This window comes from Mesoplodon bidens (assembly GCF_964165515.1).
Source record: "Mesoplodon bidens genome assembly, chromosome: 13".
NCBI lineage: Eukaryota > Metazoa > Chordata > Mammalia > Artiodactyla > Ziphiidae > Mesoplodon > Mesoplodon bidens.
In genome coordinates, this window is record NC_138169.1 from 89,171,407 (window position 1) to 89,194,341 (window position 22,935).

General features: G+C 57.5%; 1 protein-coding gene across 6 annotated transcripts in view; it reads left to right on the plus strand.

The window, feature by feature from the left end:
- CTDP1 (CTD phosphatase subunit 1) overlaps positions 1–22,935 on the plus strand; it is a 46,820-nt gene that overhangs the window by 14,806 nt on the left and 9,079 nt on the right. For 2 of the 6 annotated variants that reach the window (XM_081252756.1, XM_081252761.1), the window contains exons 7-11: positions 180–346; positions 1,415–2,398; positions 2,629–2,854; positions 3,442–3,645; positions 14,901–15,063. In XM_081252756.1, the coding sequence (XP_081108882.1) occupies positions 180–346; positions 1,415–2,398; positions 2,629–2,854; positions 3,442–3,645; positions 14,901–15,063 (1,744 nt within the window). Of the gene's footprint in view, positions 1–179; positions 347–1,414; positions 2,399–2,628; positions 2,855–3,441; positions 3,646–14,900; positions 15,064–15,759; positions 22,276–22,935 lie in introns of those variants that run through there. The other 4 variants (XM_081252760.1, XM_081252758.1, XM_081252757.1 and 1 more) reach the window with 4 other exon arrangements.

A 22,935-nucleotide genomic window follows, 5' to 3' on the forward strand; every position in this document is an offset into this window, starting at 1 on the left:
ATAACTTCCTCTGGAAACTTTTTTAAATGTGAGCTCAACAAAAGCCCTTCAGTGCGGCTTGCATGTGGTTCTGATTAATATGCTCTCTGCTGGTTTCATATAAAAGATGATCTTGACACTCAATTGGTGATGGCCTTTTGTAAATCATGCTGGTAGCCCTGATGCGTGTTTACTTGCAGAAACCTTTTTCCTTGTGGAGACTCCATGGTTTGCATTATCGATGACCGAGAAGACGTGTGGAAGTTTGCCCCCAACCTGATAACTGTGAAGAAATACGTGTACTTCCAGGGCATAGGTGACATCAATGCCCCATCCGGGTCCCGGGAGCCCCAGGCGAGGAGGAGAGGTGGGTGGCCCCTCCTGGCTGTCAGATAGCGTCAGCTCTGTCCTGTCTCTGCTGTGGCTGCTGCTAATTCAGGATTCAGTTTGGTTTGGGTCATTTATTTATATTTCAGTAGTCATAGAGATTGTGTTGGGTTTATTTATATTATGCTGAAAAACGTGGTATTATTTGGAGTTTGGGGTTGTTTTTTTTTTCTTTTACTAGTACCAGCCTAAACATTTTTCCCGTTGAGTAAAGATTAAAGAATACTCTTTGGGCTTCCCTGCTGGCGCAGTGGTTGAGAGTCCGCCTGCCGATGCAGGGGACATGGGTTCGTGCCCCCGTCTGGGAGGATCCCACATGCCGCGGAGCGGCTGGGCCCGTGAGCCATGGCCGCTGAGCCTGCGCGTCCGGAGCCTGTGCTCCGCAGGCGGAGAGGCCACAGCAGTGAGAGGCCCGCGTACCGCAAAAAAAAAAAAAAAAAAAAAAAATACTCTTTAATGCATCTGAATACTGCCTTTCATCCCGGCTTTCCTTAAAAGACAAGCATGACACTGGGAGTTTGGTGTGTGAGGCTCCAGCCTGTGGGTGGTTGGTACCGGGCCCCAGCCCAGAGCCTGCGGGGAACCTCCCAGGTGAGCTGGAACCCAGAGTCTGAAAAAAAATTTAAGTTTTGGTTTAAAGTGTTTCTGATTATCTTTAGCTTTTAAATAATCCATTTTGAGGCATACAGTTATTGCTGTTGTCACTAAAGTAGAACTCTGAGGTGTAGGCAGGGGAGTGAGACCCCAGGGCACCCTCGGGGGCGAGGCTGCACAGCACAGCTCGAGCTGGGCCCGATCTGACCACAGCCTGGGAACCAAGCATGTTCTGGGCATCTCGTACCACTGTGGAACCCAGAACGAGGTGACTGGGTGAGGCCCACAAACCTGAGATACTCACCCTCCAGCCCTTCCTGGCTGAGGGTGCCGCTCCCTGGCCAGAGGTGGCTCCAGCCAGCAGCTGGGGGCAGGTGGATGGAGTTTGCTTCCACAGGGGGTTTCCTCTTAAATGTTAGGTAACGGTGACCTTGTCTCTCATGCACACATGCAGTCAGTCCTTCTCCTAAAGGTGCTGACGCCACGGAGCAGCCTCTGTCCGTCAAGGATCCCGAGGAAGGAAGGCAGGTGTCTGGGGTCGAGCAGAGCAACGGCCTCGGGAAGCCCACGCGGGAGCTCAATGGGGGCGCGGGCCCTCGGGGGGTCTGGCCCTGTCCCGCGCAGGAGGAGGAGAGGGGCGCCCGGCCCACCGCCCGCGCCCCCTCGGCTGACGGCCGGGGGCCCCTGGCAGGCACCCAGCAGCACGGGCGGACACCTCCAGAGAAGAGGCCTGTGCGGGGTCCGGTGGGCCCTGACCCGGACCCAGATATCCCCAGTGACAGCGGGAGCAGCAGCGAGTCCGAGGGCCGGCCATCCCCCGTCCCCTCTGACGGGGAGAGTGGGGAGAAGAGGACCCGGAGAAAGCCTCCGGCCACCCGCCATGCTGGGGACATTGCGGCACAGGGCGTCCCCCCGGGCGCCAGTCCGTGCGTGGAGCCCGGGCCCGGTGTCCAGGCGGCCGTGCAGGGGGAGGGCGAGCGGGACGGCCTCTGCGGGCTGGGCGGCGGCTGTGCCGACAGGAGGGAGGCCGAGACGGAGTCCCAGAACAGCGAGCAGTCGGGCATCACGGTGGGCGAGTCCCTGGACCAGAGCGCGGAGGAGGAGGAGGAGGAGGAGGACGCCGACGCCGACGACCACCTGGTCCACCTGGAGGAGATCCTCGCCCGTGTGCACGCCACATACTATGCCAGGTACGACCGCTTTCTCCGCGGAGAGACCCAGGAGGCCCCCGACATCCGGAAGATTGTCCCCGAGCTACGCAGCAGGGTGCTGGCCGACGTCGCAATCATCTTCAGCGGGCTGCACCCCACGAACTTCCCCATCGAGAAGACGCGGGAGCACTACCACGCCACGGCCCTGGGGGCCAGGATCCTCACCCAGCTGGTGCTGGACCCCGACAACCCCGACCGGGCCACCCACCTGATCGCCGCGCGGGCCGGTGAGTCACGCCCTCCTCCCCCCGGCCCCGGCCGCCTCTGGGTGGGGCTCCTGTCCCCGGCTCCCCCTCAGAACCGGCTGCCACCACGGTCCGCGCTGCGGGGGCACCCAGGTGTCACAGCTCCCCGAGGCCCCGGGCTCAAGGCTCTGGGGTGGGTGCCGATGTAGAGAAACGGGGCCCTTCAGGAGCCGTCACACGGTGGGTCCCGCTCTGAGGGCTGTTCCCTCCAGGGCCCCTGCTGTCCCCGCCGCCCCAAGCCCTGACGGCAGACCAGTGGCCCGCAGCGGCTCCGAGCAGAGTGCATGTGCCCGCAGGCACGGAGAAGGTGCGCCAGGCCCAGGATTCCGGGCAGCTGCACGTGGTCAACCCCGACTGGCTGTGGAGCTGCCTGGAGCGCTGGGACAAGGTGGAGGAGCGGCTGTTCCCACTGCGCGGTGACCAGGCCAAATCCCAGAGGTGGGCACCCGCTGGGGGGTGGTTGGTGGCCCAGAGGGAGGGTCCGCGCTGGAGCCCGTGCGGTTGCTGCTCCCCCTCGGGAGACACCGCCTGTCCCCGCCGCCCCCGCCGAGCAGACTGTCGCAAAGAGCACCTCTGACCCATGTCACCTGGAGGAGAAGCGGAGGTGCTTCTCGTGAGACACAAGTCAGCCTTAAGCGGCGAATCCTAGTTTGCGGCTGTTTCTTTCATAGCTGGGACGTGGTCCCATCGAGTCACAGGGTCTTTACAGAGTCCAGCGTGGAGGGAGGGGGTGGCCAGGACGAGGGATGGGTGCGGAGGGCCCGTGGGTGGAGCCAGGCGGCGTGGACGGCGCACCGGCTCTGTCAGAGCAGGTGCTGTGTTTAGAGGTGAAGCCGAAAACAGTGTCAGAGAGCGGTGCAGCCCGCGCTCTCCAAGGGGCCTTGTGTCCGCAGCCGAGGTCGAGCCCCAGGCTTAACGGAGAACCACGACTTCACGTGCGGATTCACAGTCCCGGCGGGAGGGAGGCGCGGGGGGTCCGGATCTGTTTCAGCCCCTCCTCACCGCCCTCGTTCTCGTCCCCCCAGGGAGGACGGCCCGGCCGCCTTTCCCGACAGGCAGGGCCTGCTTCCGACCACCCTGTTTCATCCAACACCCGTGCATCCCAAGGCCCCGCCTGGCCCTGAAGTTCGGATCTACGATGCCAGCACGGGCAAGCTCATCCGTAAGGGTGCTGCGGGCCCCGGGCCCCCCGGCTCCCTGCCGGTGCACGCAGAGCTCTCCTCCTTCAGGTACGCGCGCCCCGCACGCAAAGGTGTCCTCGCAGGGCTTAGCCGGCAGGCAGCGGAGTGGGGTGCCTGTGGAGTCGGGCCGGGGGCACAGGCCTCACCCATGCCCGCGTCGGGCCTTTGTGCATTTTCTTCCGTCCTGTCTCGGGTCCCGGGACTGGGGCAGACGAGTCCGTGGCTTAGCCTGGACCTGCACACGCTCCACCTTTGCTCGGTGCCAAGGGGTGGCCTCAGGCGGCTGGACCTGACCCTCCTGCCTTGCCCTTCAGGCCCGTCCCCGCTGCCACCCCCAGAAGGGCCAGTTGGGAGCGGCTCTGCTCTGTAGCCCCGGCCCTCAGGTCACAGGTCACACTGAGGGCCCTGGTGGCCGTGGCAGTTGGTAAGTAGCAAGATAGAGAGAGACCCAGGTCGGGGAGGAAGGCACTGCCCTGAGGGAACGTGGCCAGTGGTTTCCACACGTGTCTCCACGAGTGTCTGTTTCCTTTCTGCATGTTGACGGGAAATCAGCTGAGTTGGGGACCTTACAGAGCATCCTGTAAACACCTTAGCACTCTGAGACGTAAATGAGGGACCTGAAGCTTTGTTTTTGAAGAGTGGCCACTGCTTTGAAATGCTTGTGCTTCTGCTGAACGCACGTGGCCTTGCTTCCGGGTCCCCTCCTTTCTGGAGCCCCGAGCCCATCCTGAGAGCCACCCTTGCTGTTAGCAGCCCATGTGTGGCGGTGGATTTCTCCTGCTCTGGCGGCCTGGCAGGCCTGCACTGACCGCATGGCTCCACCAGAGTGCCCTTTACAGTGGGCAGTGACTCACCCGATTCCCTACCCTCTGGCCTTTCTCTGGCCTCGGCAACAGACCACAGGGGCCAACACGAGCCCGGTTGACGCCAGCAGAGTGGATGTGGACGAGGGGCCCCGGGAGGCCAGCGGGGTGTCCGTTGACCCTGCGGCCGGGCTCTGGATGTGGACAGATGCCCGGGGTTTAGACCAGTTTCAGTTGGGCTATTGGTTGGTGGATTATTTTGTTCTAAAAGCATCGTCGCTGATTAAGCTCTGATTTTCTTCTGACAACACGATATTTAATTACTTAAGAAGATGCATTATGATCGTTTTGTGCTGCTTATACTCCCATGGAGTTCCTTTCCAGAAGCAGGATTACTAGGTTAAAGATCGTGGATGTCCTTGACTTTAATAAATGGGGGCAGTTATTTGTTACTTTGCCAAAGATCTGTGGGGATTCGTGTCCGCCCGGCAGGACCAGCCCCTCCCTCTCCTCCCTCCTCGATCTGTCTCAAGGCGCACGGCCGCCCTCTCTCTCCCATGAGTCTCCGGCTGCCGAGCGGCGTGAGGCTCGCCTCTGCACATGTTGATTAGTCCCCTGGATCTCATTTCAGTGGACTGGCTTTTTATACCCTTAATTGACCCCTTTTTCCTTACTGGGTTTTGGAAGCTTTGTCACTGTCCCTTCTGGGAAACGTTTGCTGCAAGGTAGGCGACGCCACCACTTGGATGCAGGAGGAGACGCCTGGCTGGCTCCGGGTCCCGTGGTTGTTACCGAGCTATGCTGGTTCTTCATCCTCATTTGAGTACGTGGGTTGCTGGGATTTTTTCTTTATCGTGAATGTTTATGGCCCAAATGTTTATAATTGCCGTTTCGCTGTCAGACCCTGCTTGACGTAGAGCCGACGCTTGGGCATCCTCTGTGGCCAGAGCAGCAGCTAAGCGGGTGGCTGGTTGAGTAGAGGTCGCGCTGAAGCACGTGATGGACTTGGCCCGTGCTTGCAGAGGATGCGCCGTCAGCGCAGAAGTGCTTCAGTATTTAGAGCAACTCACGCGTGTCATCCTACAAACAGTTTGAGTTTTGTTGGGTAGCTCTGTATTTTACTGTCCAGAAGAATCTCACAGGTGGCTTGTTTCTCTAAACCTAGCCTGTCACGCATGCCTTGAACTCCTCACGTGTGTAGGCCTGGGGTTGTTAAGGATGTCCCGCTTGTCACCACCTGGTGTGTTTGTCGTGCGTTCGTCCTGACTCTGAGCTGTTCGTGTTGAGATCACCCCGATTTCTGAGGTCCCTCTACGTGAAAGTAAGCCCGATGGGTGTGCGGGACACACCTTGAGGGGGACCCAGCCCAGGCAGGACGTGGGCCCAGGGTCTGCAGCAAGCACAGGGCTCCCAAGGCAGACACGGCCAGGCCTCGAGGACAGGGTAAGGGTTAGCGGAGATTTTAAGAGAACTTCCAGCGAGGTTACATCAGAGGCCGCCAGACACCCTGAGTTAGAGCGTTGAGGCACGTGCTCAGAGGGAGGCCGACATCGCGGCGTGAGGGACACGCAGCCCTGGAGCCGCTGGGGGACGGGCGGGGACCTGCGTGAGCTCAGGACGCCGGGCCCTGCGGAGCCGGGACAGGCAGTGGGGCGGGGGTAGCTGCATTCCACGTGCTCCCGGGAGGGGACGCGGGGCCAGCAGGTGGTGGCCAGGCTGGGCGGCAGTGCCGGCTGCTGCTTCTCACATCTTCAACCAGCAGAAGGTTTAGACGTGGTGGTCCAGTGCTGCACTGAGCCTGCCCGCCCGCTCGTGCTTGAGGTCTGTGGACAGCACGGCACAGCAGCTCCCGGCAGCGTCCACTGAGGACCGGCTCTGGCTCGGGAGTCCACCCCAGAGTGAGCGCGGGCTTGAGATCAGCACCCTCCAGGGGAGGGTTTCTGGTCCTGGCGACGTGGCGCTGCTCGGATTGGATTAACCCTCCTGCGGAAGGGAACCAGAAGGCTGCGTAGAACGTGTTGCACGGCCACTTGAAGGTATCAGCCAGCATCCGGCACAGTTGGTCCCCGAGGGCCCCGTCCTGTGTGACTGGTGGGCAAAGCCGAGCCTGAGGCAGTGCTTCCCCGGCTCTGAGACGAGGTGGGGGTTCGAGGCCATCGGAACAGATCTCGGAGGGGAGAGTAGACGGGGAGCCCAGGGGCCCTGGAGTCCCAGGCCGTACAGGCTCCTGGGATCTTAGGAGCCTTCAGAGAACGGTGACTACCCTGTCAATAAGGCGAAAGAAAGGACAGGCGTTAAAACAGGCGAAAAGGTGGAGAATCTCAACAGAGGACTGCAGCCTTTGAAAATGCTTTGAAAATAATCTAATGGCTGTTCTAGAACTGAAAAACACAAAGCCTAAAATTAAACGGAAGACGGCCCATGGAAAATATGCAGACTGGGTGCACAAAGGAAGGAATGGGACAGGGGAGACATGGGGACCCGCGAGACCCCAGAGGAGAGGAGGGGTGGGTGGGCAGGTCAGCGTGGAAGTTCCCCAGCCCACAGGGAACAAGCACTCACATCCCGGAGCTCGGCGTCCACAGGCCAGTTGATGGAGGAAAGCAGAACACATCACCTTCTTAAAACCAGACAGAGAAAGCCTGTTTGAGGTATCTGTGTTACACGATGCTATATATGTTATATAATGTCAATTAGTGCTAATATTAGTGGTATATCGATATTATATCATACTATTAAGTGATTTTATAATTGTACCCTGCTATGTTACGTGTAACTACATAGCTGGTTTTTACCTCTTAAACTTTAACGTTTCTATATAGCAAAAGAATTAAAGCAAGCTGTTGTTTGACTGTCACGAGTATGTTAGGGCTAATAAATTAATGGAAAATAAGGTCACCTAAGTAAGAGAAGATAGGCCTTGAGCACGGCTCCGGCCGTGCACGTGTGGGTGGAACTGGGAGGGACCGGGACCCCTGTGTGCGGGCGTCCAGGGAGCAGGGCGGGCACCAGGACGAGGCGGGGCTGGCCGCCCGTGGCCCTCCTGCAGCGGCCGCGCCTTCCCCGGGTTGGGAGGCTCCGTCCGTCGGGCTTCGGAGGCCTGGTTATATTTTAAGCAACGGAAAACATGGCTGTTGGTGGCATCCTGGGAGGAAGCGGTGACACCAGGTTCAGGGAAGCCACTGCTCTGACAAGGGGCCCGGGCTGGCGGCCGCCGTCACGGACCAAGGGGAGCGCAGGGAAGACTCGCGCCAAGACAAAGCCCGTGTGTGTTCGGGGCCCCGGCTGCCCGTGCGGCGAGGGCGGGGCGATGCCCGGGGTGGCTGCTTCACCTGCCCGGGCTCGGGAAGGTGTCCCAAGAAGGCTGGCTGCGCCTGACGCGAGGGCACCCACGGTGAGCTGGCCGCCCACCCGGAGCGCCTCCCGACTGGACTCGGGACCTGCAGGCAGCGGAAACGCCGAGGGCTCGGACGCGGTGCTGGGTGAGGTGCAGTTGATGGGAAGGTGTCTTGAGGCCCCTCCGAGCGTCCAGCCCTGCGCTTTGCGGGGGGCTGGGACCCCGCCCTTCTGGCTCGTGGAGGAGGGTGTATAAACAGTGGGGGGAGGTGGGCGGTGACGGGCATCTCCGCGAGCAGCTCCTTCGGGAAGTGTGCCCTGATGCTTCCTTGTTTCCCAGGTCACATCCGTGTGGCCACTGTCGTGATCGGACACAGAGGCCTGAGAGCAGCAGGTGGGTGCAAGGGGCAGGGGACAGGCCTGCGATGAGTCTGGGGTTTCCAACGCGGATGAGAGGAGTGATGACACAGCCACAGAGATGAGAGCATTTCCGGTTTTCAGGAGGAGGTTCTGTGGTGGTCTTCGTTTGGCTCAGTCAACCTCCGGCCTTTAGCAGAGTTGACAAGCCTCCCTAGGCTGCCTGGCGATGGTCGCTGCCTAGATTCGCTTAGATGGGCATCACCTGGAGTAAAACGACGCTATGTTCCCTGACACTTGAGACGAGGGAACAGAACACAACGGATGGGCCGTACCAGCAGCAACCTGGGCCCCTCTTCAGACAGTCACGTTTCACTGCGGTCTCGCCGGTTGTGTGGTCGCGTTTCTGTTCCAGGGGGTGGTCTGTAGATTTGTAATTTGAGTCAGAAGCACACCGACAGGAAAGATCTGTGCGTTAAAATGGCACAGAAGTGCAATTTTACAGTAACAGTTAGGTAATTTCAAGCATCACGAAGTCAGTAGTGTCCTGAGCTTTACCTGAGCTGCTCCTGGTTTTAGAATCTGCTTTCTTACCATTGAAAATAAAAGCACACATTGATTTATTTCTCTGATATGTGAAGAACAAAAGCACATTGTCTTAAACTGTTCGGAATGTTTAAAAATTAGGTACAAAACTGGTTTTCCGATGATTAAGCCTCGGTGGAAGACGGGCAGCAGGCTTGGGACGTCTCCGAGGAGAAGAAGTGTTAAGTGCCGCCTGAACACAGACCCGAGGGTGCGGGGAGAGTGCGCCTTTCACCGTACGACACTAGTAACAGACGACAGGTCACCACATACTTGTTCTCAGATGTGCAGATGTACGTGAACAGCGGTAATTCAGTTTCAAGTGACATCACAGTGTTCCAGCTCTGCCCAGCTTTTCTATGGAAAATACACGCGTCGGGCTGTAGTTTCTTCTAGTGACTTGACTTTTGAGGAAATCTGTGCTCTTTTGAACTTGGAGGTGTGAATTTCACCAAAATATTCAATTTTTTTGGTAATCATCAGACTGCCTAGGTGCACAAAAGGGCGTTACTGTGACTCACAAGCTGGCCGTGCCGTAGGTGTTGTAAGGGGGCAGTACTGCCACACCCAGACCGGTGCCTGGCCCTGGGGACGACGGACCACGGCGGGAGACCGGGATGCGCTTTCTGGATGATCTTTGTCGCGCTCAGTATACTCTTTCTCGCCTTGCTTGTATGTATGGGAAACTGCATGTTCTCCTGAAGCTGATGAATGTTGGTACAGCTTGTTGACAGTTCTGCGTTCAGAACTGATGAAAGGACCAGTTTGTATAAGAAAAAAGCACAACTCTGAGGGGACGGGCACCGAGCAGGCCCTTCCTTCCCGCTTAGCTGGCGGCAGGGCGCACCCAGCCCCGTCTGTGCCTCATCCATCCATCCACACGGCCGCGCCCTTGAGCCCTGGGCCCCCGGCCCTGCACCGGCCACCCCGCTGGGCCGGTCGGCCCTTTGCTGGTCCTGCTTCCTGGAGTGGCCCCTCACCCACCGTGTGCAGAGGGCAGGCGCAGGGGCCCCCTCCCCCAAGGGTGGCGTCTCAGCGGTGTTCTGAGCCCGGAACCCCACAGACCCTATTGTGACAGGGCACCTGGAGCTGTCAGTCGTTACATTGTTGCCAGTGCTCATCTGGGAGTTGTAAGGCTCTCTAGTTCCTGCTTTGCTATTCTGGTTCTGGGCTAGGGTGCTGGCCCTCCGTGGGGCTTGGAGTCAGAGGTCCCTGGGGAACGTGGGGCGGAGCTCCCCCTCACGGGATTTCTGCACGAGGAATGCTGTCAGGGTGTGGACTGTGGAGCTGAGAGCTGTTGCTGGGCTCTGTCCGTCCCAGGCGGCTTCAGTTCAGAGCCCCCCTGAGCTAGGGCCCTGCAACAGGCGTGGCTCCAAGGGGGTCACTGAGCCCAAACTGGGCTTCCCTCAGGCGACGACCTCAGGGGTGTGTCTGAGGGTGAGAGGTGCAGGGCGGGGGCAGCACCCTTCGCGGACACAGCGAGCCGCGAGGGGCCCCGGGCCTCCCGGCATCGTGCACCGAAATGTATCTCCCTTCACGGACAGCCACTGAAATTCCGAATTCCTTTTCATTTACCCATTGTTTATTGTGTGCTATAAGTTGTGAACGTTTTGTTTTCTTAAGTAAAGGTTTTATTTTGAGACAATCATAGACTCACAGACAGTTGTCAGAAATAACAGCGATCCCAGGGACCGTTAACCCGCTTCCCTCATTGGCGTCATCTCACAGAACCGGCTATAGAGTGCAGCCAGTCTCGAGCTGGGACGCCGACCCTGGCCTGGTCCAGACATAGCATCCATCCCCCCCAGGGCCCCCCGGCCCACCTCCAGCCCTCCCAGCCCCACCCCCAAGCCTAACCCGGCCACCACTGGCCTGTCTCTGTCCCTGTACTCCCGTCAGCCCGAGAACACGGAGTAAGTGGAGTCACGCGGCGTGCAGCTCCACTCAGCACAGTTCCCTGGAGATTCTGCCCCGATGTGGCCGTGTCCGCTGCTGAGGAGTGTTTCCTGGTCAGAGGTACCATGGCTTCTGTGGCCTTCACCCGCCGAAGGTCATCTGGGGTGTGTCCAGCTCTGGAATGTTACTGATACGGCCGCTGCTGTTGTAAACGTCTGTGTACGTCTCTGTTTCTCCTGAATCGGTGCCCAGGAGTGGGACTGCTGAGTTGTACAGTGAGTGTGTTTAGTCTTAAAAGAAGCCATCCGTTTTTTTCTGCAGTGGTGGTACCTTTTACGTCCCCACCAGCGGGTGGGGGACATTGTTTCTCTGCATCTGGTGCCCCCGCTTCCACTTGAGCCACCCTGAGGGTGTGGGACGTGTGGTTTCATGCTCACCCTTTCTCACGGCCCTTTGCCTCTGTGGAGTCTCCTCAGCGAGATGTCCCGTCGCCTGCCCGTGCGTTCGAGGCCCTTAGGGTGTCTCGGGTCCTTGTCCTTCGTCAGTTGCGAGCCTTGTGGAAGCTTCTCGTGCTCTGGGGATGCCTTCCACCCTCGTAACAGAGTCGTTGGCAGAACAGACGTTTCTCATTTGAGGGAGGTTCTCTGACTGGTTGTCTTTGCGTGAGTCATGCTTCGGTGTCAACTCTGTGGACCCTGCCTGGCCTGGATCCTGGTAGTTTCACGTATTGTATTTAAGTCCGTGGTCCATTTCGAGTGAGTTTTGGCCTAACGTGAGAGGTTTGAGGGTGGGGCCGTTTGTGGGCAAGGCCCTCTTTCCTCCGTGGGCTTGTTCTGCACCTTTGTTGGACTCAGGACCGTATTCCTGTGGGTCCGTTCCTGGGTCCTGTGTCTCTTCCAGTGGTTGGTGGGCATCTTCGCCTTTTTCTTAGTCTGAGGGTGAAAATGTTGAGCCTCTCACCATCACATGTGGTGTCGGCTGCGAGTTTCTGTAGCTGCTCCTCCTTGGATTCCTGTCTTCCCTGTGTTTCACCGTGAATGGGTGTTCAATTTCTTCATCGCTTTGTCTGTGTTGACCTCAAGCTCACGCAGTTTTTCTTCTTTGGCCTGTTACTTGAGTCGCATTTCGCTTGTAACTGGAGTAGCATTTCTCTCACTGCTTTCAAGATTTTTTTTCCTTGTTTTGAATTGCTAATTTGATGGTTATGTGTCTTAATATGGATGTGGGTATTTATCCTGTTGTGGATTCACTTAAGAGTCTCGAATCTGAAAGTTTCACGTCTTTTTTGCCAAATTTGGGGCATTTCTTTCCGGCCATTATTCTTCAAGTACTTTTTCAGCTCTGCGTGTTTCTCCTCTCCTTCTCAGGCACCAGTGACATGAACATGGACTCTCACTCTCGTCCCGTGGGCCTGAGGCTGTGTGCGTTTTTCCTCTTCAGTCTGTTTCCGTCGTTTACATGGAGAACTTTCTAGGGTGTCTTCAGATTCAGATTTCCTTCCCTTTGTCCGCTCCGTCGCGATACTGAGCCCACCCAATGCATGTTTTTGTTTGTTTTCACTTCTAAAATTTCCATTTGGTTCTTTTATTTTCTATTTCATCCTTGAGGCTCTTTGTTTCTTTCATTTATTTCAAGTGTGCTTGTAATTGCTTATTGAAGCATTTCTTTTTATTGCGGATACTTTGGAACCTTTGTCAGACGATTCTGTCATTCCTGTCACCTCAGTTGACATCTCCTGATTGTCTTTTTTCAGTCAGTTGGAGATCTTCCTGGCTCTTGGTGTGACAGGTGGTTTTCAGTTGAAACCTGGAGACAGGTCTCTTTCTGAGAGTCTGGACCTTGCTGAAGCCTTCTGTTTAGCTGGCATTCGCAGGCTGTGCTCCCGCAGCTGAAGTTATAAGACACCTCCTAACCCCTGCCGGGCAGGGGCAAAAGAAGTCCAGGGTCCCACTCGGCCTCCGCTGACGCCGGCCTGGGGGTTAGTGTTACTGCCAGGCAGCCTTGGCACGGGGTCCACAACAGTCTGATGCCTCCCGGTTTTTGCAGGTGGGTGGGCTCCACTGACACTGCAGTGTGTCATGGACCTGCTTAGAAAATGTAGGACTAGGATCTCGGACCAGGCAGGCTCCACACTGGACAGTGGAAGCATGACCCATAGGAAGAAAACTGCTCAGGAGCTTCCTCCAGGCGAGAAGCCTCTGCTCTGCCAGCGACTCTGCCGCCGGCTCCGTGACTGCTGGCTGGGAGGAGGGCCCGGCCCCGGCGCGGTGGGGCGAGGCGAAGCAGCAGGCAGGGTTGCCGCCCGGTCCTGTGCCAGCGGCTGCGGCCTCTCACGAGCCGGGCCTGCCCGTAGGTGTGTCCAGTCGCCGGTTCCCGGGATGAGCAGCGGGAAGCACCAGAGAAGCCACCGTGGGGCCTGGGGCTCGGGCTGTGCGTGCGGAGCCGATTCAGAAGCCACAGGGAATCTGCTTGATCGCATCTCGCAGCGCCGTTCCCGTTGCGGGGAGACGCGCAGGCAGGTGGCGGGGGGCTGTGAGCTGGGCCTCCAGCTGTCGGTCCTGGGGGCTTCATAGCCTGGTGTTCACCAGGTTAGAAAGCAAAACAGAGGCGCCTTTAACGTACTTGCTTTTCATTCATCTCAGAAGAGCAATAAACCACTGCCCGTTAACACTGTTTTAACGAAGAATAGCTCTTCTCCAAATCGAAAAGAAATGGAATGAGAAGGGTGGCTCGTCTGTATTTCTGCGAATCTCTCTGGCTTCGCGGAAGATGGGATTCCCACCTGCCTCCTGGTCCACCTGGTGTGACCTGCCGTCCAGTGGGGACGCCCGGTGTGTCTCTAGAAGAGGGAGGGTCTTGCAAATGCCCTGAGGGGGTTCTCAGGAGCCCCCAGCGTGGTGGCCGATTTTCAGCATCTTCCACGGGGAAGAACATCCTGCCTTTTCAGGCGCTTGTGCACGGCTCCGGCCGAGCCCACACCCCGCTGCCTTGAGGGCCCATGAGCCCTCCGTAGGGGTGCACGTGTTCTCGCCTTCCCCGTTCTGGGTCTGAAGGGAGGTTGTGCTAGTTCAAAGGTACTTCTGCCGTTTTCCGTATTCGTAAGAGGAGCCCTGGGCGGTGGGGTGACGGTGAGGGGGGTGGGCTGAAGTGCAGCCTGATGCGCAGGTCAGAAGACAGGACAGGAAGCCCTTAAGCCGCACGAGTACGTGGAGGCGGGCAAGGCGGGCGGGCCGTCCAGAGGCTGGGGACAGAGTCTGACTTCGGAAGTCTACTTCTAGGTGGTCCTTCATGTTTCTGGGTCAGAGATCTTAACCACATCAGGTAGTGTGTGGTTAGCCCAGTACAGTTGCTTCCTTTCAGTTTTGTGATTCAGACTTATTATTACCACCATTTTTCTTCAGAGTAACAAGGTTTTGCTACGTCGTCTTCAGTTTCCTGGTGGCCGTGAGGTGCCCTGGCCAGCTCCAGAGGAAGGCACGGCCACCCGCTTCACGAAGCCCCTTAAGTTCTGAGGCCGTCACGGGCACTGACCCATGTTGGGGACCTGGCACAGGATGGGAGCGTGTGCGGGGGACAGGGGTGCTCCGGGGTCTGTTCCAGGTGGAACGGAGAGGGTAGCTCAGAGGACAGTCACTGTCACGCCAGCCTGGGGCTCGGCTCCAGGACAGAAGCATTCTGGGAACAGAAGGCTGGTTCCTCATGCAGTGTTGATATTTAATAGTTTAATAAAACCACACGCATGACCCTGAACGTTCCTGTCCTCTGTGGGTGGATGGACTTTGACTACAACGCAGGGCACTCTGTGTCTTAAATTCACCATCACGTTATTTCTACTTTTATAGCCTGGATGATATAGAAATGGTTTGTTTCTTGAAATCTTACAGCTGCTTGATCTTACTCTGAGGATAAACAGCCCTCCGGCTCGTTTCTGGGCAAGAGTTCACCGTCTCTCTTCACCTTTGCCCTTTGTTCTCAAATGCATCGCGCCAGGCGGATGCTCTGGACAGTGCGGTTTGTTGATGGGATGAGCTAAGTGTTCACTTTTAGCCCAAAGAAGGGCAAGCCTGACTGGCCCACAGCCTGGCTGGACCAGCAGGGATTTGGTTTCGTAAACAAACCCATATCAAGCCTGAGTAGGTACCATCCACGAGACAGCGTGTGTTTCCACAGCTGAGATGTGTGTGTGTGTGTGTGTGTGTGTGTGTGTGTGCGCGCACGCGCGCGTGCGCGTGCGCACCTATCCCGAGAATCGGGAATCTGATTCAGGGCTGGAAAGGTGACCTCAGACCAACTTTCCTCATATGGGGCCTGTGAAATTCCTTTCAGAGCGGTTCAGCCACATCACCAGCAGATATTTGGTGAAGACTTGCCAGCTAATCAAGACGGAGAGCAGCCTGGTCCTTCTAGAAGGAAGCGCCAGCCCAGCATGTCGGAGACCATGCCGCTGTACACGCTGTGTAAGGAGGACTTGGAGAGTATGGACAAGGAGGTGAGCCCCGGCCCGGCCTTCTGGTCTCCACGGGACGTGTGGGAGAGGCGGTGACAGCAGCAGGAAGCGACCAGTTGTTGTATTGGCAACGCGGAAGGCAGTTTTCTGCGCCGACGGGCCTGACCTCCCCCTTCCACCCCGAGGCCCACAGCGGTGTCTGGCGGTGTCGCTAATAAGGGGGCCCCTGGCGTCGAGTGGGTGGGTGCCAGGGGAGCCGCCAAGCAGCCTACAGTGCCCGGGCGGCCCCCGCGTCCGCAGGGCCCAGGTCAAGACACCCTCTGCCCTCTCAGGTTGCACGTAGGTTTTGAAACACACCCAGATCATGACTGGGAATTGGCTGTTACACCACTAACAGGTTTCAGGCAACGTGGGTAGAAGTGGTGTTTTTTTCCAAATGCTTAATTGTGGGAATAATGATAATAGGACCCAGAATCCCTTTTGAAGTGAAGATTAAATACAGAGGGGATTCTCCTTAGGACCAGAACAAAACTAAACTATAGATAATTTTGCAAGTCAGCTGTTTGTCTCTGGCCCACGAGGGAAGCAGTGGGAGCGCCCACCAGCCTGCCCTGTGTCCCGTGCCTGCCCCAGGGCCTGTGTGCCCCTTGTCCATCCTAGGTCAGGCCCCTCAGAGAAGGCCCCAGCCTGTGGAAGGTGGCTTGGGCAGCATGGCTCTGGAGCTGCCGTTCTACGCAGGCACCGTTGTGGACACCACACCTCACGTCCCACTAAACGGAGCTGGGCCCGGATCAGGACCGACACCCATCCGGCCCTCGGATCTGCGTCTTAGAGACAGACAGCTCCCGCGGCCACTCGGCCACTCGTACTGCGCAGACAGAAGTCGTCCTTGGACCACCGTGGACGCCAGGGACAGCCCTGAGGACAGAGATGCGTTTCAGCGTACTTCCAGCGGTAGCAGAAGAATGTTATATTCAGTATAGAATCCTACCAGCGACTCAGACCATCATCTTCAGACGATAATTTATCCCGTGACGCTTAAACCTGCTTTCAGATGTGCCGAATTTCTCTGTTTGCCGTTTTCTGCCTTTTTGAGCATTTAGCCAGTACACTGCTGGGGTTTGTTCATAAAAATGTTTTCTCCTAGAAAAATTTTTTTAGCCGTAAGCCTGTCTTCTTGATCAAGGATGTTCCTTGTTCTACATGAGGGACGCTCCCTGCTGGCGGTTGGCGGGGGACAGCTGGACACTCACTGCTCTCCTCCTGCCCACCCCCTTGCCCCAGTCCTCCCAGGTGGACAGGGTGGGTTCCCTGCTGGACACCTGCAGAGACCCGGTTCAGTTTGTCAGGCAGTGGCGACGATTTTGCTACTTGTTTGTTGCACATCAAAGGGTGTCAAAATCTTAACATGAAATAACAGTGTTAAATACACTTCCCGTCACTCTGAAACCTGGCTTTTCTTTCAGAAATGAAAATTAGCCTTAAAACCTTAGTTTTGGCTCTTCAGGAAGAAAGGTTTTGAAGGAGAGAGAAATCCTGGACTTGGGATTCCAGCAAATATGGCTGTCGTTTTATAAATGAGGGAACCAGGGGTTGGTGTCCAGCTGTGCTCAGGGGGTCCTGCTCGATTCCCGGTGACATCTGGGCCCCAGAGAGACCGCTCGGTCAGTGCCGGGCGCCAGATTACCAGGGGAGCGGGCACCCGGCTCTCCATCTTCCCTGCATGGCAGGGCGGGGGCCGTGTGGGGCTTTAGGATTCGAGGCTGGACAGAGCTGGCCAGAGACCATGCCCACCACCTGCAGCTCTGCCCAGAGGAGGCCAGGCTGTGGTCCCCAGGGCCGCACGAAGGGCGGGAGGCCCCCGTGGAGCCGCAGCAGGCGGTTGAGGCCAGAGAGGTGTTCCCTGTCCTTAAAGTTCAGGGAAACAGGACTACTGAAGAGGGTGCTGCCTGGGTGCTCATCTGGGCGGTGGCTCTGAGCCTGTTGTAGTTGTAGTTTACTCCACCAGAGGGGGCTCTTCAGATGGGCCCGGACTGGCAGCGACAGGTGCTTGTCTGCTCTACACTTTGAGGACCATGTCTGGGGGCTCCCCAGCCAGGGCGTCCCAAGCACAGACGCCTCTCCCAGCCCCCAGCTGCCCGGAACCCTTCATTTCCAGGGTCAGCTCCTCTCACCAAAGGCACATCTCACCTGCAGCAAGGTGTTCTGTACTCGCAGCTTGCACCTAAACCTGATTAGGAAAGCCTCTGTCCTTGTAACACGCCACGCGCAGGCGGGCGTTTCAGATGAGCATCTTTGCAGACCCAGAATCTGAGCAGAACCTCCTCGTTGCCTTTTTCAAAGAAGCAGAAGTATACCCACGTTTGGTGTGATCACCGCTGTCTTTGTCTTGTTGATGCCAGATGGTTGTATTTGTGTATTTTGGTTCACGTGAAAAAGCTGTTTGCTGAGCAGAGGCTCAGCAACTCCCCGTCTGCCATGGTTCAGGTGGAAGCGGTGAGGGTGTGGCCTCCACGCGTGCAGCCCGCGTGCGGACTTTGGGCAGCAGTTCCCTTTCAGCACCGCGGCAGCCTCTGTCAAGGAGGAGGTTGACTTTATGTGATAGTTTGGGGGCGTGCTTTGTTTCTGTTGATATGTGGGTCTGTGTGGACCAGCGAGCACCATCCGTCAGCACAGCAAGGAAGTCCTGTCTCGTTTCCCATCCATGGACATTAACACGTCTCACTGGAGAACCTGAGACCTCAGGCACAGGTTTGCTATCTGGCGGGTTAAAGCCTTTGATACGCAGTAACCAACGTGTCCGAAGGTGGTGCCTTGACCCCGAGAGGCCACCGCTGCACACGTGGGTGGCAGTTTCAGCCTGCTGCCCTCACTACCGTGGTCCCTTTTGCTGCACGCGTCACGGGGCTCTTGCCCCAGGGAGATCTGCAGAGTTGCTTATCCCACCCCTGCCAGCGGGTGCGCTCTGTGCTGGCAGCAAACACTGTCTTGTGAGGATTATGTTATGAATAAGAGGCGCATTTTCCACGAGCTTCAAAACATTGAGAAGAAGCCAGGTGATCCCAGAAGCTACTCGAAGACCCAGCTTTAGGGAGCTGGGAGGCTGGAGCAGGCGTGTCCAGCAGTGTTTGAGTTTGTGTTCAAAAGTCAGGGCCGTTAGCGCATTCGTGATTCTTTGCGCAAATTACGATGGTCCGTCGGATTGATGTGGTTTTCCATTCTGCATGGTTGCCATAAAGCTGTTGCTTCCAGAGGCGGTGGCGTCTTCTCACAGCAGGTTTTTGCTGGTGATCAGTTCCGTCAGCGTGTGTTTTTGTTACTAGCAGATGCATAAGAAAAGCGTGGGAAGTTCTCACAGCGCCTGCCGTGCGGCGTCTGCTCAGCTGGAGGTGCACAGTTAGCACGATGCACAAGCGGTGCACGTGTTGGGGGAGCAGATGTGGGTGCGTGTGGACGGCGCCCGTGTGGCCCCGGCCAGTGCAGGGTTGCACTCTTCCTCTGGCGCGCTTGACACGGCTGCATCTCACGTCTGCAGGCGCGCTGAGCGCACGGCACACCTCCCTCCTCTGCCACCTTCCTGCGCCACTCTCGCTCTGCGGTGGCCCGCGTGTGCTGGCGTGTGTGTGCGCGTCTCCCGTGTGCTGCCTTGGCTTCCGGCTCCGTTTCTGCTCCTCCCACTTCTTTTGTCTTCGACTATTTGTTAGAAGTCGATCCCAGTCGTGCTGGGTGTGGGGCAGACAGCACTGCAAAGGCGTGAAACTCACGTCACGGTCCACGGCCGGCAGGACAGAACTTTCCATCTTAGCCTGACTGGGCTGGTTACCTGCTAAAACACAAAACCCCGTTCTCCAGAGCTCCTACCAGGACATGATATTCAGGATGTCCAGCACACAATTTAACAGTTACTCAACATGCGAACACAGGAACGGGCGATGCCCAGGAGAGTGACAGCGGGCGCCCACCCGGGTAGCCCAGGCGTTGGGGTCGTCAGACCAGTACTGCAGCAGCGGCCGTGGCCGTGGCCATGGCCATCGGGAGAGGCACAGCCTTGAAGAGAGTGCAGACCACGAAGAAGAACCACGTGGAAACATCAGGACTGGACACGCGCTCAGGCAGATGCCCTGAAATTCACCAGGAGGACCCCTGGTGACGGGAGTGTCGAGGAAGGATTAAGTGAACTTGAAGACAGGGTTCTAGGAATCACCCTGAGGAACAACAGGAAAACAGACCGGGCAGGGGGGTCAGAGTCTCAGGGACACCGGGGTCAAATCAGAAGTTGAATGTTTGTGTCGTCTGAGCTGATAAGAGGGAGAGATCGGTGCAGAAAAAATACTTGGGGAGATAATGGCTGAAAACCTCACATTTGGTGGAAGACTTAAATTTACTGCCCTTGATGGCATAAACTAATTTGGCCAGTTGTGGAATTTCTTCAAAGGTGGTCACAACGTCCAGGCTCCTTCTCCCCTGGGATGGAAGCGGGCTATGGGAAAGGCCAGCCCAGCGGGACACAGATGGTCACGGGTAGGGGGTCGGGGTTGACGCCCGCTTGCCCTCCTGCCGCCGTGTGTGGGCTAACCTGAGCTGATGTGAGGCCAGAGCACGCGTTTCTCGGGTACTGGGGGTTCTTACTGCGTGTTTTAGGAGCAGCACGTATCTGCAGAGGTTTAATGCTTTGTTTTCACGACCACCTGAATCTTCTCCTCCTTTTGTCTTCGGCCCTTTTGCTTGGCCGGGCTCGCCCTGTGGTCCCGTTTCTGTGCAGCCCGGTCAGCCTCGACACCCGTGTGAGATCGGTTCTCTTCTCGGGACTGTATCCGAGCCTGAGGCGGGGCGGGTGCTCCCGGGCGGGCCGTCAGGGTCAGTGTGGGGAACAGGCTCCCAACGTCAGCATGTCTCACTGCCGTGCCGTGCCGTGCCATCTGGGTGTCAGGAGGTGGGCAGCCCCGCAGTTGCTGTCATGGACGCCAGGTGTTTTGAGGTACCGCACGTTGGGCTTTAGGAGAAATACTTGAGGTTGAAGATAACGCACGCGTGGAAACAGCACGTTAGTAAGCCGATAGTGAGGTAGAGGCGCGTCCTAGCCTGGCTCTCACGTCCCAGAGGGCCTGTTCCGCAGACTCTGCTGGGCCGGCCCGTGGGGGGCAGGTGGGTGCCATGCATGCGGGGACCGTCGGGGGCAGATGGCTTGCCCAGGGCCTGGCCACCGGGGCGCTTCCTGTGGAACACAGGGCTCTGTGGGCCCCAGGAGAGCGTCCCCTCCGTGGCCGCCGAGGGGACAGCAGACTCTGGCGGTGTCTGCCTGAAGCGTGAAGTCTAGACGAGGGTCAACCACGCGGGTGTGTGCACGGCTGCCTTCTGGTCCCCTTTTCCATGTTACGGGAACGTCATTGGAGAAAGTTAAGTTTAATAGGCCCAGTAGTGCTTCCGGTTTTATTTCGTGAGAATGCAGCCTATCAAGGAGAGTGACCAGGACGTTTGTTCTTCTGGCCAAGAGAGGAGTACGTTGGCGTTGGTCTAAAGACCCTTCAGGTGTGTCATTTCTACCTCACCCGAAGCGCGCTGCCTGAGACCAGAGCTTAGAGTTCACGCACGTGGTCCTTGGAGGCGCGTCCTCTTCACAGGCGGCGCTGTCAGTGGTTAGAGTCGCTCACTCGTGCTCTGCGCACGGCCCTCGCTGCGTCAGCGTCCCTCCCTCTGCAGGCAGAGTAACAGAATGGTGAGAAGAAAGTGCTGGGCCCAGGGCTGGGACGAGGCCGTGTCCCCTGTGGCCGTTCTCGGCCTGGACTTGCTCTGTTTCCGTTTCTTCTGTTCCTTCCCCGTCTGCCTCGCTTCCACGGGTCAGAAGCTGAGATGAGTTTTACTAAGTCTTCGTGATTCTGCATCTTCCAAGTCGATGGATGGAAACATTCCCAAGAGCATTTGATGTCATTCGTGCTTTTGCCCTTTGAGAGCTTTCAGTACTTGAGGAAAAAGTGAACTTTGTATTTCTCTTCACGTACTTGCTTTTAGATTTTCCCTTAATTAAGATTTTTAAATATTTACACAAGCATTTTTAAAACAACATTTACGAAGTAAATGGTTCATTACAGATCCCTGTTTTTCAGGAAGTGCAGAGTTGTCCTTATACAGAACTTTATGTGAGGGAAGCCGGGGGGAGCACACCAAGCAGGGTCTAGATGAGACCAGACCTCCTGCGGGATGAGCCCGCGCTGTCCGCCAGGCCTGGTGCTAACAACGCCACCGAGGCGCGAGCCCTTCGTGGGGGGCCTGGCACGCGGCCCAGGCTGGGGTCGCCCCGCAGTCTCTGAGCTGCTGAGATTGCGTGGTTCGGGCAGATTTTAAACGATTGACTTCTTTTCTTTCTTTTCCCCTGCAAAGATGGGATGCAGAGTTAAAGACCTGAAGTCTTTTCAGAGCAAAATTTGACAAGAGGAGGTTTGTTTATCAAAATGAAGTTAAGTACAGCCAACTAAATAGACCAGTGAAGTGTAAGTGCCAGTAACCTGGTAGAATTAATACAATTAGATGCTTTTTGTTAAGTGCCTTTAGTTTAACCCGAGAGGGTATATTACGTGTGAAGATCTTGTGACCCCTGACGATAAAGCCAGCACTTTAACTGTCAATTAAAATGTTTCCGCATTTTAACTTGGGAGGTCCCTGTGCATCGTTCCTCCCTAAACTGCGTGTTGATAGATTTCAGGTTGGATACAGTGGTTCAAAGACGTCAACCTTGGCCTGAGCGCTCAGGGTGTGGCTGGTGGTCGCTGGTCAGAGCTGCTCTGTAGAGGGGGTGTCCCCCCCCTCCCCTGGAATTTAATCAGAGGGTTGACACCCGTTCTGTCCCGTTTCCGGTGCCTTCCCCGAGGTGTCCCTGCCGTGCACTGCGAGTCCACGACTCTCACAGGGAAGCGGGCCCAGTAGAGCCATGGGGAGCAGCAGGTGTGCAGGGCACACACCCAGGAGGGTGCTGCGGGCGTGGGAGGGGCGCCGAGGGGGCATCCCCTGGTCGTCCTGGGTTCTGGGCCCCACGGGAGCCTCCCTGACTCGGGGCTCAGAAGTGGGTGGTTTGCTGGAAGAAGTCGGAGCTCCCGTGAGTGAAGTCCACCTAACAGCCTTCCTTCCTTGGCGTGTTTTCTGAGCTCGATAAAGTAGCCATCCCGCCCCGTAGTTTAAAGTTCAAAATGCCCAAGAGCCCGCGTGGGCGCAGCCCTCGTCACCCCCGCCGGCCGCCCTCTGTCTCTCATATGCCGCGCGGCCCTCGAGTGCTGGCTGTTAGCTGGGTTCCAGCCTTGCTGTGCTGGAGCCGCAAGGGGTCGTTCCCTGAGCGTTTGGTGGACGGTCGCTCTTGCTCGGTTGACAAGGGGTGTGGCAGTGCCCACCTGGCTTTGCCCTGAGACCTTCACCCGCAGCCGCAGCCAGCAGTCGAGAAACACAGGATGCACACGGCCCACGGGACTCCCCGGCGCCAGACGCGGTCGTAAATGGGCGGTCCCGGGTTGTCACGTGTCCTTCTGACCAGCCGGCCGCCTGTCGGTTCCCACAGCCCTGCCGGGACGGCTGAGAACTTGGGAAACGCGGAATCGGGCACGCGGTCGAGGCCTGACTGGCAGCGGGTGAAGGGCACACGGGTGAGGTCGGGAGGGTCCCGGCCAGAAGCTCCCGAGCCCTGTGCCTTGGGGGTTCTAGGGAGGCTTCCTGGGGGTGGGGTGGGGCCGAAAGGTCCAGGCCGCTCATCCGCTGGTGCTTCTGGGTGACCAGCCCCACCCGAGTCCCCCACGGTCGCCTCATTAGAGCAAAGGTGTTCCCTCGTCCAGGAGACTAAGGGGGGTTGGGGGCTCTGGCTGGGAGCCGGGGGCAGAGCCCGATGAGCAGACCTCTTGTCGCTTCACACACGTGAAGCAGCGTCACAGATCA